The sequence below is a fragment of the Apis mellifera genome, linkage group LG5 (genome assembly GCF_003254395.2).
Source record: "Apis mellifera strain DH4 linkage group LG5, Amel_HAv3.1, whole genome shotgun sequence".
Lineage (NCBI taxonomy): Eukaryota > Metazoa > Arthropoda > Insecta > Hymenoptera > Apidae > Apis > Apis mellifera.
In genome coordinates this window covers 2,974,254-2,992,155 of record NC_037642.1, presented here as the reverse complement: position 1 = coordinate 2,992,155, position 17,902 = coordinate 2,974,254, and the positions used below count along the sequence as shown (strand labels likewise).

General features: G+C 22.9%; 2 protein-coding genes across 4 annotated transcripts; one reads left to right on the top strand and one right to left on the bottom strand.

Moving 5' to 3' along the window:
• Positions 1–22: 22 nt before the first annotated feature.
• On the top strand, positions 23–15,593 carry LOC413929 (egl nine homolog 1). 2 transcript variants are annotated; one of them, XM_397368.6, is made up of 5 exons: positions 23–520; positions 755–1,455; positions 12,288–12,407; positions 13,865–14,075; positions 14,459–15,593. In XM_397368.6, the coding sequence occupies exons 1-5, from the start codon at positions 124–126 to the stop codon at positions 14,488–14,490; spliced, it is 1,461 nt and encodes a 486-aa protein (XP_397368.4). In that variant the 5' UTR covers positions 23–123; the 3' UTR covers positions 14,491–15,593. The 2 variants fall into 2 exon arrangements, with proteins under 2 accessions (XP_397368.4, XP_026296446.1); XM_026440661.1 differs by lacking the exons at positions 13,865–14,075; positions 14,459–15,593 and adding an exon at positions 2,785–3,011.
• Positions 15,594–15,927: 334 nt separating this feature from the next.
• On the bottom strand, positions 15,928–17,888 carry LOC724891 (DNA polymerase epsilon subunit 2). Of its 2 annotated transcripts, none has more exons than XM_006559781.3 (4): positions 17,776–17,888; positions 17,141–17,684; positions 16,348–17,031; positions 15,928–16,269 (listed from the first exon to the last, which is right to left on the bottom strand). In XM_006559781.3, exons 1-4 carry the CDS (start codon positions 17,841–17,843, stop codon positions 15,994–15,996), a joined length of 1,572 nt encoding a protein of 523 aa, XP_006559844.1. In that variant the 5' UTR covers positions 17,844–17,888; the 3' UTR covers positions 15,928–15,993. The 2 variants fall into 2 exon arrangements, with proteins under 2 accessions (XP_006559844.1, XP_006559845.1); XM_006559782.3 differs by having other exon boundaries at positions 16,348–17,022.
• Between the last annotated feature and the right edge of the window lie 14 nt (positions 17,889–17,902).

Genomic DNA, 17,902 nt, shown 5'->3' with positions numbered 1-17,902 from the left:
TACGTATAAGCACTGCAGAGTCTCAATAGCACGCTAGTACCATACGCAGATCGAGTGCGTGTGTGACTTCCCTCATTGGAGAAATGTCGTCGGCACTCGTGGCTGCTAAATAAACGACGAAACATGTCCGGACCGATAGTCAGTCGTGCGCAGACACCCGGCGGTGATGTTCAAATAGGTATAACAGTGGGTTGTGTTGTCTGTAATAGGACTGACAAGTTGTTAAGGTGTTCACGGTGCAAGGCCGTCTTTTATTGTACTAAAGAACACCAGAAACGGGACTGGAAACGTCACAAAGAATTTTGTGCGATTCATTCTATGGAATCGATCGTATCAGATACAGTTTCGGCTACTAGTCAAAATTCCATTCTAAAATCTAATAAAAAAGAATCATCTTTAAAGAACTGCCAGATTTCAACTGCACCAGTGGTTTCTAACCTAAGCGAAAAATCAGTGTTAGGAAGAACGCGAGGATCAAACGCTGTTCCAGATGTACATAATAACGTGAAACATCTTGAAGGTACATGAAACTAAATCTTGTTTTCGTCAGATTTTCTTACAAAGCTGTTTAATATTAGAATATTCCTGTAAACATTTAATAATGTATATTTTATTCTACAAAAAATGGAATGATATTTTATCATTAAATTATTTTTAGTAATGAATATTCATTATATACTGTAAATAGCATAAAATAAATATAACTTTAATTTTATAATAATTAAAGATTGTTATATGATTCTACTGTTTACAGGAATCAACAAACAGACAGAAAAAATAAAAGGACAATTAGATCACAAGGAAAGCCAAAATTCCAAAAGAAAATCTAATAATATTAAAACAAAAGGTACTCGTACTAACAGAGTAGATGGATGGACTTCTCCAATAACATATGAAGGAAGTTCTGAAGATACAATCTTAGGTGCCAGAACAGAATCATTGAATCCTGCTTTACAAGATTCAAGAATTCTTGATAATCTACAAGACAATGAACTAGATATGCCTACTCAACATCATAACGGTATGAAGAACTTTCCAGAGGTTCATTTAACTCGTGAAGAAGAACTTCTACCACCTTTTCTCCATAAAAATAAAAATAATCTTGAAAAATTAATAGACGATATAAGCAGAAATGTGATTAGAGACATGGATGAATATGGTATGTGTGTGGTAGATAATTTTCTAGGAACGGAAAAAGGTGGTGCAGTGTTAAAAGAAGTTTTAAATATGTACAGTGCTGGGTTATTTAAGGATGGACAATTGGTTTCTAATAAAGCAGGTGCAAATGACTTAAAGACAATTCGTGGTGATCAAATAACGTGGCTTGATGGTAAAGAAAAACAATGTCAAAATATTGGGATGCTCATATCTCAAGTTGATGCAGTCATTATGAGGGCAAATAAAATGTGTAATAATGGAAAAATGGGAAAGTACACAATCAATGGAAGGACAAAGGTAAGCATATATATTTTTATTATTTGAAATATATTTACATATTTTATATAATATTGTTTATTTATTATTAATTATTAATTATTACATAAAAACATGTTATATTTATTTAGTTTAATTTATTCTTTATATTTAATTTAATTTTATCAAAATTTATGTTTATTTCATTTGATTATGTATATATTTTTTTATAAAATATAATATATATTTTTAATAAGATTTATATTAACATCTCATTATTTAATATATTAAATTCTGTTAATATATTATAAAAATAAAAGAATAGGACTTAATAAAATTATATACATATATACTATCTTTTTAATATACAATATATACATACATTGAAGATTGTATTAATTTTGTATGTTCTTTTTTATATTTTATTTTTATGCATGAAATAAGATATTAATTAATCCTAGAATATTTTTTGAACAAAAGTTTTTTTTTTATTTATTTAATTTGATAAATTTATTTAATATTTGGCAATTATGCGTAAAATATTAAATCGTCGAACGCATAATTGAATGTTTATTAATTTGGAATAGAGTCTGATAAAGAATTGTTTTATGTTGAATATATTTCATAAAATCAAATTAATAAAATATTTATTAAAATTAAATCATTTTCAATTGCAATAGTATATAAATATGTAACTATATATATTGATAGAAATTCCAATATTTTAGTAATTTAAAATATTTAAACAAATAGTTCGTTTTAACAATTTAATAATTTATATAATAACAATATAATTAAAAATTTTATTAAAAAATTATATTTACATTATATATTTTATAAAATTTATATATATATTTTATTTATATAATAAATACGTAACATTACATGTGTTGTGTATTTATATATTTATTAAATTAAATTTTCAAATTATCAAGTAACAGTATTATTATAATAGATCTTTTCTAATTTTAAACAAATATCAAAATAAATTCCAATTATAATCTATATATTATAAAAAATGAATTACTATTATAAAAAAATTAGCCAATTATTCTTGAATACCGTCAAAAAATATAAATATATATATATATATATATATATATATATATATATATATATCGATAATATTGAAAGAAATCGATTTCTCGCGTGATATTTATAATCGAGTTATAATCGAGTTATAATCGAATATTTATAATCAAATATTTAATCGAATTTATCATCAAGTTGCAAATATGCTAGTTTTTCTGATTTATTATAAAACTTCAAATGTATAAATAATAATTGTAAATTATAAATAATATCGATAATATGCGTTGTGAAAAAAAAGATTTCTTGTATCTCTCCAAGCATCGGTGTTTAATCTCGTAGGCGGTCAAAAGAGAGAGAGAAGTGATGGTAGGCAGAGAAGGTCAGGATCCCGAAATTGCAACGATCTTTCGGCTCAGGCGCCAAACTAAGAACCAAAACGAGAGTGGTAACCCACGAAGTGCAGTCGGTCACGTACGCCGTATAGCTGGCGCGCTGTTAGTTATCTTTTTTTCCTTGTCTTTCACTGACTCTCCCTTTCGTCTCTTATGCCAGAAAGTAGGCAGCATGTAAGTATTCTTCTCGATTACGTATCCCGTCTCGTAAACAAATTCGTATAAATTACGGAATGAAACAGAGCGATGTGTTAGGAAAACTATTTATTTAGTATCAATGGTCAGTTGCAACTGAAAAGTGTAACTATTGAAAAAATTTTATTCATGTTATATAGTTCAAATATTTGGTAATTTGCTAAATAAAGGATACAAAGTTGTTTGTATAACCTTATTTGTATAAATTTAATCTTACTTAAAAGAAACAAAACGATAGAATTGGTTTTTTTACGATTATTAGTTATAAAGATTTTAAGGTTATCTTAACCTGTTTTTTATTCTAATAAAATTATGCAACTTAGTGAATTAATCTTGAAGAATAACTCTTAGAGATATTTTTAAAATAAATTATTTTAATTTAAATACACTCTTGAATAAATCTTTAAAGATATTACAAATATTGATGATATATATATATATACACATACACACATACATATATATGTTTTTTTTTTCAAAATATGATAGTGGTTTTCATTTTTTTTCATTGATCTTTTTTAATATACAAATATATTGAATATTCTAAGTATTATTTATTTAAATTAATTTATCATAAAATATTATTTGAAGTGAAGCATATTAGTGAATTATTTTTTAGATTGAAATATAGTAGAAATTTATATATGTATTAAAAAAACTGAAAAAAAGAGTGAAGAATGTGATTTTGAAATTATACAATTTACAACTTATATAAGATTTATAAGAAAAAGTTTGATCTCATCATAGTTTGATTTCAGTTAATTCCTCTGTTAGATTAAACAACATTTTTATTCTTCGATATAAAATAAAAGAACAATCAAATTGTAACTATATTTTTGAACCAAATCTCACACAGTTCTGTCACTGCTGCCATTTATAGTTCGTGAAAAGATATTCAGTACGCTTCGAATTCTTTTATTGTCCCGTACCAACATTCACTGTCTAATTAGAACGCTCAATTAACAATATTCACGCAATACCATTCTGTTTAAAATTTCTTTTTCATCTTTCTTCCTAATTTTAAAAAATACATATTATTGTTTATTATTGTATCTTTTTAGCAAAATTGAAATTATCAGAAATTATATAAATAAAATAAAATGAAGAAAATGAAAAAGCTATTTGATAATAAAAAATTTAATTTTTTAAATCATATTTTTATATTATTTCAATGTTATATTCGTAATAATATTTTCCTAAATAAACTACAAAGAAGAAAACTATGACAATGACCAAATATGTTCTTAACACATACATTTGTGATGAATTCTGATTCATTGATAATAAATGTACAATATTATATGTTGATGGTAAAATAACATTTTTTGAACTTATCGTAGAAGATTATTATTAATATTTTATTTGTAAAATGAGAAAGTTTAACATCTTAAAAGGAATTTCGTTAGATAATTATATGTTAAAATTATGTGATGTTATGTAACAAAATTTAAAATACAGCTCAATTTTGTTTGACTAAGTTAACTGAAATTAAAATTAAATATACAGAAATAGTTTTATTCTTTTAAGCTATACAAGTTTTAAATCAAAGCTTTTAAAATAATATATCTTAACAATATTTTTGTTTTTCTAAATAATATTATCAAATTTATATATTTATATTATTGAATACAATATGAATATATAATATGAAGTCATTTTTATTAAATTCCTAATACAAAGAATACAAATTCTTAGAAAAGAAATTCTTAGAAATCCTTTTATAAAATTTTATAAAAAATATTGTATGAATATCATATAATAACATATCTTTATATTTATTAAAAATTTTGTAATATCTTTTACTTAAATTCAGAAATAATATATATTTCAATTAATATCTTAAGAATATTTTGATTTAATTAAAATTATTATTATTTAATAGGAATATAATATTTTATGAAATATAAAAAAAGTATGATATCAAGTTAAACATAGTCATTATTATTTTTCTTGTGCAAAATATAAATATATTTAATAGAAATTAAATTTTATTTATGTCTTTAAGTTATTGGCATAACAAGATGACCTAACTGAAAACTGAGACTAATAACTAACTAAATTAATTATATATTTTTATTCAAAGATGATTATTTAAAGATATTTAAAAGATCCATAAATTATACAATAATTTTTTATAAAATTGAGAAATTTCTCAATTGAGGAATAATATTAAATATTATAGGAATATGTATGAAGAAATACAACAAACTATCTTTTTTTTTTTTTTTTTTTTTTTTTTTTTAAGATAAATTGTGCATTTGTATAGTAAATGTTTTGATAATTGTGGCTTATGTGTCGTGTCAGACCGTTCACTTTCGATTAAATCCTTACATACGGCTAACTGCATCTCGCTCTTTAACCTTCGTGAAGGTGAAAGAATCGACGAGGTACGATATATACATATACATATGCATTTACGCATATAGTCAGATGGCTGAGAGCGTGCCAATCGTGTCTGGGGACGATTTTATAGTGATGTTTCCATGAGGGTATTTACCGGGACTTGTTGACTTTCTGATCGGTTCGATACATCTTTTGTGCGATTTGTAATGATCATATAATGTTTTATGATATTTTCCTTTATATTTCAAAATTTGATTGTTATATTAATTAAAAATGTTTATTTTAAAGAAATTATATATATAGATATAAATTCAAAAAAGCGAATGTATATATTTTTATATAAATTTTAGTAAAAAAAATAAGAAAATTTTGCGATAAATATACTTATCTTTAAATGATGTAGTAAAGTATCGCTTCCTCACTACACGATTTATTGCTTTCAAACAATAGAATTAGTGAACATTTTATTGCCACTTTTGAAACAAATGATCATTGATCATAGCATAAAAGATTATTATGTTTATAATAGCGTTGTAATAAGGAAATTTAATACATAAAATTATTAGAAAAATTAAAAAATTTTATGCATTGACATATGTGAAAATGCTAATATAGAAAGAGGAAAGAGAATGAAATAAATTCAGCGTAGATAAGAATAATTTTCCTTGTTTAATATGCGATGTATCTTTCAAATAAATAGCTTCCACGAAAAAATATAAATTTTACATTTTTTTCAATTTCGAGAATTGTCAAAGAACTTTTTTTCAAATATTTATATTAAATGCAATAACTTATTTGTAAAACAAAGTACCAATATCTAATATACAACAACTGTATAGTTCCAATCAATGACTCATATTGCAGAAATATTTTTCAGATTCGAACAATTGTAACAAACGCATATGTTTTGCTTTCCGTTCTATGAAACACGTGCAATAACATTAGCAGAACAGTTTTCCCCCGGAAATATCGCGTAATTCTCGCTTATTGCATTTAGGTAATCAATGTACTGATGTTTTCTCATTCTCTCTATCATTGCATCGTTTGTCGTTAATTAATTGAATTACGCATAAAAGTCGTTGATAAAATATGATTTTGAAATAATTCTTGGACGTTGTTCAAATGCTAAAAATCCGATTGTGACGCAGTCTCTGTATATTGTGAGTAATGCGAATTCAGAGGAGGATTGGATGTTGCTATGCTTCTTTCACTGAATCAGTTAGATATACTGTAAAATGTTGCTCAATGCTCATAGCATGTATAAATAGTTATGAAATTAATTTAAAATATTTAAAAATTGTCTTTTATAAATTAATACTTTGTAGATTTCATGTATATAACAATTCGTAGATTAAAATTTGCATATAAATAGCATATAGATAATTAAAGATTCGAAATCAGCTATAAATATTACAGTGAGTAATGTAAAAAAGTGTGAAATATCTACGTAAAACAATTATACAAACTGTTCAACTATCATATTTATATATGCACATTTCGTTTATATATAGTTTTTATGTGTTTCGAATTTACATTTGTAATAATATATCAATGCACGATTTAGAAATAATATAACTTAGATTATTTTCAAATAAATAGCTATTAATATTTAAAATGTCAACAGTTAATATTTATAATTTTAAAAGATAATTTTAACATTTTTCAATTTTTGATTTAGTTGATTTCTATTAATTTTATATAATATTTCTTAATTTTATAATCAAATCATAATGAAAGATACGATATAATATTTTTAAAAGTGTAAAATTATTATATTACAAACTGATTGAATCTGAGAGAAGACTCTTCCAATGACTAATCTACAAGAAATATGAGCTACGTCATTCATAATATGGCTTTGGCAGATTTATGTATTTGGCAGCGATCGATAATCCATTCTTCACAATTCAATTCTATAATTTTTTTCATTCGCATTTACACACAATATTTAGAAATTAAATAAAAAATAGATATATATATATATATTTCCAGTACATTTATTAAATTATATAAAGCATATGTACATAAGATTTCTTAATTTCTAATTTATTTATGATCATTACATTATTATATTACTATTAATTCAAATTAAAAACAAGATAATTCGATAATTAAAAAAAAAATATTGAAAAATATTTCTCTATTCCTGATATTTTGATTGTTTTGTATTCACTTATAAATATTACGAAAATGATCAAAAATAATTGAATGTAATTAATAATTATTGTATATTGAATATTAATAGTTGTTAATTGGTAGTTGATCACAAAAAGCAAAATTAATTTATTAAAAAATAGACACGAAAGAACAAACAAAAAAATATGAATGAATTGAAATGAAATATGTTAATCAATTCAAAAGATCTAAAAAATTTCAGCAAAAAATTTATTTTATCTCACAGGCTAAATAATAATTCAAAACAAAAAATGATAAAAAATATTTTAAAATCTAAAAAAGAAACGGATCTCTTTAAATCAACCAAAATTTGTTAACCAGTTACACAAAGTTTATCTTTTTAGAATTAAAAAATATCATTTTCTCTCCTTTCAATCTTATATTAAATAAAAGGACATCAATTGGGTATAGCCACTCGACTTCCGGCTTAATAGATACGATAATATTCATATATGAATTTCACATTTATATCAATGAATTTTATCTTTTTCTGCGTCAAAAAAAGCAATTTTTTTTATTTGACTGTTCGTAATCAGTGGTAATGAATCTTATTATTTTAATAATGTACTTTTGACAAGTCGTATCTGTTATCTTAGCAACGTGACAAGCTGCACGTAATGTGTATGATATCGAACGTTTTGTCTTGATGTTGCATTCTATCTATATCGTATCAGTAGATGCCAGTTATAATAAATTCAATTATCTTTAAAGATAAACGAGCACACAGGAAAAGAATAAAAAGAAAAGCAGATTTAAACAAGATATGAAATACCTTTCAAGATTTACACGTCCGGAAGATCGGACAATTGTAAGCAATGAATAATGCGGTTGTGATTGATTTAATGAAAAGAATAGTATGTTTCGCGTTTAATTTGCTCGAACAATTTCTGTCGTCGTATGGCGCGACGGAAATCGAGAAAGATAATAGTTAACTGATTATACAGAATGTTTCTTCGCTGGTCTAGCGTTAAAACAAAACGACGTGCTCGATGTCGAGCTCAGTATCAATTGTCCGTCTCTCAAGCTGATTCGATAGTGCACAATAGTTATTGAATATTATCGATATCAATATTGAATGTGGTAAAATCGTACGATATGCTTTGAGGAAAAAAAAATATTTCTATTCGGACCATATTATGTACGTAGTAGGAACTTGTTCCTTCTTATTAAATAGTTTTTCATTGATATCATTTACTTTTTAGCTAGCACAGTGAAAGGCATTTGCCATTCTGGATCGTTGTTAGAGAACTTGTAACACGAGTGTTTTACTTGAATTAGAACGCATATTTATGTATAATTTGAGACAAATCTCTCAATAGATATAGTGTGTAAAAGTGTAGTTTGTAAAAAGTTTTATTTTGTAATTTACAATTTTTTAATTAATTATCAAATGATTTGTATCGTTTGTTAGTTGTATTTCTATTCATTGATAATTTTGCAAATGAAAAAAAATAAGAAATTTCGATTGTTATAAAATGTATTAATGATTTCATCGCTATATTTGTTTGAGAATTGAAATTGAAAATTATAGCTACAATTTTAACAGTATGCTTTCCAATTTTTAAAAATATAATTTACTTAATTTATTAATTATTTATCAGATTCAATACTTTTAATAAGAATTTAATAATTTAATAAATTCTTAATAATAAAAATTAATAATAATATTTTTTTTAATTATATTATTATATTATTATATTTTTTTATATAAATATAAATATAAAAAAACTATAAATTCAAAAAATTTATGAATATGTTGATACATTTCAGAGATATGAATAAATGAAAATATATTTTTTCAGTTTTCATTTATAATAAAATTATATATTTCGTGAATTTCTTAAATCATAAAGGTCTTTCTATATCGATATTTACAAAATAAAAAAAGAAAAAGAAATCATTCAAAATATATATTGGATTACGTGATAATACACACGCTGCCGAATGTAGTACCAAGGTTAGAGATCTATTGGGTCAAGGCTAAAATGTGATCCCTATTCATGTATTTTACCGCTGGAACCTTTGCGTATATCTGAACCCTTCTTGTGCATGTGCGCATAGTTAAGAATCTTTGACTCCATTATTGTTTAATTATAGTGATAATATCTTGATAAAAATGATATTTAATTTGATTAAATGTTAAGAAAAAAATTTTTTTTTTTAATATAATATTTTAATATATATTTTATAAAAATAAATTTCATTTTATATAATAGATTTATAATAAGCATGATAAAAGTTTGGATCTATAATTACGTTTTAATTTTTTATTTTTTTATCAAGTTTGTTTTTTGTTGAAATGAATGAAAATGAAAATGAATAAATTTTATTATTTATCAATAAGTTTCAAATAAAGTAAAATAAAGTATTTCAAGTATATATTATATTAATTTTCTCATTAGATACAATGTATTTTAAATATATCCATATTCTATCTGAAACTATGATTATTTTGCAAAAACATCCTTGTAACGGAAATAATAGATGTTCATTAAATAAAAAGAATTAATTTATAGCGAATAATCATTGTTAAAGTTATTATAATTATATTTTAATCATTGTTAAAGCTCTTGCTATACAAATCAAAAAAATACCTTGATGCTCATATTTCTACTTTATCCTATCTCATATTCCTATCTTTTTCTTTATAATTTATATAATTACCTTATATATCTTATAGTGAACATGTTTTAAGTTGAATAAATGTAATAAATTTTTTTATTATAATTTTATCACAAAAATTTAACGAATACAACAATATTTAAAAAAAAAGTACATTATAATTGTAATCTATTAACAAGTCTATTTATTATTTGATTTGTGTTATTTTTTGAAGAATATTACAAAATGTGAGCTATAATTAATATGTATACTAATGTATATAAAAATAGGATTATTAAAGTCTGAAATAGTTTATAAAATTAAATTTTCTTATATTTAAAAATATAAATATTATGATCCAATTTTTTATCACATAATTCGAAAAAAAGAATAAAATAAAATATTAAAGATGAAATATGTAAGATATTTTTTCCACTAAAATATTGTTAAATATTTTAGTGGAAAATTGATATAGAATCATTCAACAAAATTCAAGAAAAAAGTCAAAGAGTATATCTCATAATAATTTTCTAAAATTTTTGTTGAAATAATTTTTATATGATAACACAATAAAATAAAATATTAAGTAACAGAATTCTTAGAATTCTTAATCTTGTTCACCTTCTTGAGATTTGATATATGTCTATAAAATTTTATACAAGAAAGCATTTCCAATTGCTTTCTTCCTTAGAAACTGAAAATAAAATTTTGCAAAGAAAGATTTAATCTTGAGTTAGTATCTTTAATAATATTATATATTGGCTTTCATAAATTGATAGTGTAGATAATATACATTTTTTTTTGCACAAAATTATATATCAAACTTTAAAATTTATATAAATATAAAATTGATAAAATTTTATATATAATTTTAATTTTAATATAATTTTATAATTTTATATATTTATTCTTTTTTATTCTTATTGACAATTATTATTAATAAATAAAACATTTTAAATTGTTCCTAATTTTTATTACAATAATTAATAAAACTCTGCATACATGCAAATATAAAATTTTTTAATTGATAGATATGAATCTACGCAGAAAGATAATATCGCATGCAACTTATGAATCATACATTTTATGTGTAAAAATGAATGAACATTTCGTTTTGATTTAATGTCACGTTGATTATTGTCTTAAGTTATTATGCTGAATAAGTATTCAGACCAACGACTTCATGGTACGTTTAATAATTGGAAATAAAAAAGATTATAAGTACTATGATAAACTGCATCATATAATTTTATTTATTTTTATAATATAAACTTGCATAATTGTAAAAGCTGATTAGAATTATAGATATTATAATATGATTTCGATTGTGATATTTTTAAATTGTTATTATCTATGTTTAGTTAATCAATTCTGATTAAAATTCTTAAAGTATCATTATATTTTGATTATGATATTCTTAGTATGATAATTTTATTATCGAAAAAATACATTGTAGGATTTATTCTATATATCTTACTATACAACATAGAAATATAAACAAAATTGTAAAATTTAAATTAATTTTCAAATTAATTGATTATTAATTCATTAATTTGAAAACTTGAAAAACTTAATTAACTAAATATTTAATACAATTGATTTTTTAATCAATTAATATATAAGAAAATATTCTATTATTCTAAAGTACTTGACCATATAGTCATATCCGTTTATAACACACCGGAAACAAATATTTTGTACATATTGAATATTTATAAATACGGTACCGACTTATTTAACTTGCGATACTATCAGATTATTACTTACAATGTCATACATTTGTTTTATTGCATCTCCAAGACTATTTATCTTTCTCATTTTTGTTGTTAATTTAAAAAAAAAAGTGTCCATCGTTGATAAGTAGTTAAAAATTAATTTATATTTAAGAACGGAAATCTATTTAAAATGTTTATCATACATATTATATTATATTATATTGGCGATCATATTATATTATCTTTTTTATTTGAAAAAAAGAATAAAAAAGAAAAAAATGAATTATATTAAAAATTCTCTGATATGATATACGATGAAGTCAATATTCTCGATGATTGTTTAAAGATCATGAATTCATAATAAACCAGTTTGTTAGGACATTGGTTTCCTTGATTAAAAGTACGATGCATTATTTTTCAGGCGATGGTGGCTTGTTATCCTGGTCACGGTTCGCATTACGTGAAACACGTGGATAATCCTAATCGAGATGGACGATGCATCACGGCTATATATTATCTTAATCAAAATTGGGATATCAAGGTAAAGATTAATTTAATCATCTCATTTTTATATTCCATTTCAATTTTTTTTTTATTAAACTTTTATTCTATTCTTTTATCTAAATTAAGAATTAAGAAGACTTTTAATTTTAATATATGAAAATTTTTTGAATCTGAGTTTTTATTTTAAATTCATGATAGTTATTAATATTTTCACGCACATATTTTATACGTGTAATACTTTGAAACTTGGTTTCCTGACATAATCGCATTACAGGGTCATTCTGCTTTGATGATTGTTCTAATGATATATTAAATTATATTTGCTATACATATTATATTTATTTGCTAAACAAATATTTAGTGATTAGTGAGGAAATGATTATTTGACATTAAAATATAGTTATTAGCAAAATCTCTTTATAAATCTTTATAAATTCATTTAAAAATAAATTTTTTATTTTAACTTATTATTAAATTGTTGTTGATGTGTGATTTTTTATTCTATATATTTAAATTTTAGATGCATATTATTACATTTATTAATTATAAAATATACAAAAAATTAAATATTCTAAGTCTCAACATAAAGAAATAAAAATTATAAAAAATACTAATAAAAATACTCAATTTCTACATTATCTATGTTCATCGTAAATTTTTTTCATAGTTATCTTGTTATCTCTCATTCATCCTGCATATGCGACCATAAATGCTTGAATTTTAAGTAAAGATATTGTATCATAAAGGGCAAAGAACACGAAGGGCATTCAGAGCCTACGTGAGTTGTCCCATGTAACGCTTCTGTTTCGTATAAGTAATATTTACATTAAAATTTACATAAATTTACATAATTTACATAAAAAAATAAGCTTATTTAAACACGTGTTGTCTTATATTTATAATATAAAATATAAAATACATTATATTTATTATTTTTAATCATGCATTAATATATCTTTAACTTGATGAGAGAGAGAGAGAGAAATTTGATGAGAGAACTTGTATAACATTTACATTCATTGATCTCTTTTTGAACAAGTTTTAAATTGAAATTGTTTTATCTTTAAATATATTCAAATATCATTGAAGACTTAATATTATTATTGACGATTCTTTCAACTATTGTTTTAAATCTCATCATTGTTTCAATAATCAATTTAAATAAAATTTTTAATATCTTAAAAAGAATATTTTAAAATTACAATGAATATTAAAAAGTTATATATGTTAATTCTTATATTTTTTTTGAAATTGAAAAATTTTTTACAAATAGAAAATCAATGGAGACAAAAAACAAGCTTAAGAATTTTAAGGATTTAAAAGATAAAAAATTTGTATATTCAATATTTATATTATTCAAATAAAGTTTTTTATAAAATTTGTATCCATTATCTTTCACTTGTATCCATTATATTAAAAAAATAATTTAATGCTATTTTAAATTATGAGTTTTTATTTCTAATAATAATTTATATTTAATTTTTATATTTTTAGAAAAACGGTGGTCTCTTGAGGATATTTCCAGAAGGCTGGCGTGATCAAGTAGCAGATATTGAGCCTCTTTTCGACAGAATACTGTTTTTCTGGTCAGACAGGAGAAATCCGCACGAGGTTCAGCCAGCATATAAAACAAGATATGCAATCACTCTATGGTATTTCGATGCAGAAGAAAGAAATCAAGCTTGCCGAAGATATCAAAAAGAAAGTACGTAATATTCAAAAAAATTTGTTTTAATTAATAGCAAATTTTTAATTAAAACACATTTTAATATTATTATTAAAAAATGCAGCATATATTTACTCAAAAAACAAAGAAACTTTGAATAAAAAAAGTATTAAATTAAATAATGTACAGAGTAAAAGATGTATAGATTGTGATTTTGAATTTTTTCAATTTACAATTTTATATGTATATAAATCTAAATTTAAAAATCATATTATTAAAATTTTATTTTTTATATATTGTTAGCTGTTTTTCAATATTTCAAATAATAAAAATGATTAAATATAATATGATCAGATTTAAAATATTGGAGAAATAATTTTAATAATTTTGAACAATAGTTCATTTAATTATTTATTTTCCAGAAGAATTACATGTGAAGAATGAAAGTTCGTGAGACATGGAGTCTGAAGGACCATTACACCGTCCGTCGACTGAAATTGTAACTCTATTAGTTAAAGTTATACACCTGTACATAGTTATACGAAGAAAGCACTGGTATATAAACTATTATGTATTATTCTGTATTATGATATAGTTGAGATTGTAGGAGGTACGGACATCGGAGTATATAAAATTTAAGGATGTGCAATAAATATATAAGCGCGTTCTTTTTTTATATGATGGCATTGTAATATATTTCGATGAGTAAATGCGCGTAGCCTTTACAGTTCATTATTATACATATTAATCATTAATCTCTGTTTTTTCTAACACTCTAATGCTCACACTGTAATCGAACGTTTGTAAAAGTTTAGCATTCGCTTGCCACGATTGTAAGTTTGTTCGTTATATCAATATAATATTTAGCTTCAATATTTGAAGCATTAAAATTTTTTGCGGCATTCGTAATTCGTATACGACTGCTAAAGTTATATAGTGTACAGAAAGGACGAGAGAACATAAAATGTATGTGTAGGATGAGAGTGAAAGTTTGTATGTTAAAGAAAGAGATTGATTTAAATAATGAAATTAATGTTTCTATCTTAAATTTGCTAAACAAAAATTCTGTCTTATTATTAACTACATATGTTCCCTTTAACTTCTGTATAGCTGATATTGTTAGTAACAATTCAGCTTGTTATTAATATGAAATTGTAATATTTGTGAATCGTACTATTACGTTTTATTATTGCATCTCATATATTACGCGTTGTTCTATAAAGTTATAATCCTTATATTGATGTTTGATTAAACGGCCAGTAATTGACTTATGCTTCCAGCGCAGTGAATTGAGATATGCCGGGGCCCAGTCTGTACCTGTAATATTGTTATGTACATTGCGAAGAGGTAGAAACATGTGTTTAATATTGTATGTATCTATTTATATAAATCGATAAGAAAAAAAAAAAAACACGAAAAAAATGAAATAAACATGTATTTCCTATGTCCTACATAGAAAATCCGATCAACTTTGTTAGTTAATCGGAGAAAAAAGTAAAAAAAGTGTTAAATTTCTGAGGTATATTATGTTGATAATATTAAACATATTCATAAGGATGTTGTTATTAAATTATTTTTCAATTCTCTTTTGTTATATTGAATATAAAAAAGAAATTACTTAGTATTTTCATGAGTTATTAAATTATTTTCTAATAATCAAACTTAATTTAACATGCTTTTATTTTAATAATAAACATTTTTATGGATTAAATTATGAACTAAAAAATGCATATTTTGAAATACTATAAAAAATTATTATATAAAATTGATGAGAATTAAAGTATAAAAATAAATATTATATTAATATTTATATATAAATAAATATTATAAATAAAATAAATATATAAATATTCATAAAGGAATAGAATTTGTAAACATTTGCATTATAAAATATTTTGGACTAATATTTTATTTGTTAATATTTTATTTATTTTCAAAGATTAAAAACAATTTATAATTAGACATCATCCTTATCTTTAGGAATAGCACAATGCTCAATTAAATTTAATGCTGGAACATATACTTTAAACGAATAATCATTTTTTGGAAACAATCCAGGATTAATTACATGACAATTAGAATAATTAGTTTCATATTCTGCAAATCTATCTGCAGCCACAATAAGATCTGGAGTAGGATATATTTGTAAAGAATGATTGTATTTCCAATATATTGGTATTATTGACAGACTTAAAGGAGACAAATGAGATTGACAGATGATTGATTTAGCATACTGAAACATTTACAAAAAATAAAATTATATAATTTATAAATAACATACATAAACAATTAATAATATAATAAAATTTACATGATCATAGATATTGCCTTGACTTGGAAAATGAAGTGCATTTCTACACATTTTTGTTAATATATCTTCTCTTAATACCACAATTTCTTTCGTGCAATATTGAATTCTACATGGATTAGTAGTAAAGATTGCACCAGGTATATTTTTTCTAAAGTCTTCTGTAAGATGTTTTGGAAGTGGTGATCTTGGTAAAATTTTTGGTGATCCAATATCATCTGGTGCAGGTACAAAAATAAATTTGGAAGTTTGTTTTATATCTGGATATTGTATTATTATATCAGCAAGATTTTTAAGTCCTTTTTTCAATTTATGTTTGCTTGATATATTTGTAGAAAAACTTAAAAAATGTCCACATAATACAAAAGCTATAGGAGGACATTCAGAATATCCTTCTATCATAGTTTTAAATTTGCGTAAAACAGTTACATCATCTAACCATATTTCAGATACAAAAACAATCATTCCATCTTTATTACTTTCTTCAAAAATTTTTAATTTTTCTGAAAACTTCAAAGATAAATTATGAGAACCACCAAATGTATTAGAATTACCAAAATCTACACGTGCATTGTTAGATGATTCTGCTGGTGGCAAACCTATATTTTCTACATGTAAAACACCTTCTTGAAAATTTCCATTAACTATTACAATAGAAGACTCCATAATTAAACCATCTTGAAAATTGTATAAAAGTATTAAGGATTAATATTTATTATGCTCATATGATAATAAATATATATGATATATTAAAAATTATATTTATAATTATTATTTTATAAGTTTAAAAGGATATTGCTTTTTTTAGATCAAGTTTTATAAAACCTCCTGTATCTTCTAAATAATATTGTCCCTCTGTTAATTCAGTTAAAAGACCCATAACATAAACATTTCCTTTTTTAGTTTCACTCAATAGATATTCAATTGATGTTAATTCAATCCAATTTTCTTTTTTTTCACCAAGTTTTGGTGGTATAAATAATTCATGTCTTAAAGTTCTATACCAAAGTAATTCAAATCTATCTTTAAAAATTGTAGATTTATATTGTGCTTCAGCATATAAATCTGGTAAAATATTTTCCAAAATAAATTTTTTTTTAGACAAGTCATATTTGATTTTAGGTACATCAAATACATCTATAACATTTAAAACTGTTTCTGTATCTTTTAATGTATTTGGTCTTATATATTCTTGTATTGCTAACTTTAGAGTTGCAATAGTTACATTTGGATCAGTTAAATTTTGAGTCAAAACATGTTCTATTATTTGTGTAAGCCAATTTTCCTGTTCATTTTCTTCTATATTTAAAAGTTCTTTAGCAAGTGCAAAACTAAGTTTTCTATATAACAAATTTTTTTTATGAAATTAAACGATAAAATGTTATATACTTATACAATATTATAAGTCTAATATATAAAAATTCAATATACCTTGAAAGTACAAGTCCATATAATGAGAAAGTACTTTGTATTGTTTTTATTAATTTTTCATCAGACATAATTATAAATAGATATTTATATTATAAACACACGTATTATATATTCTAGATAGAAATAA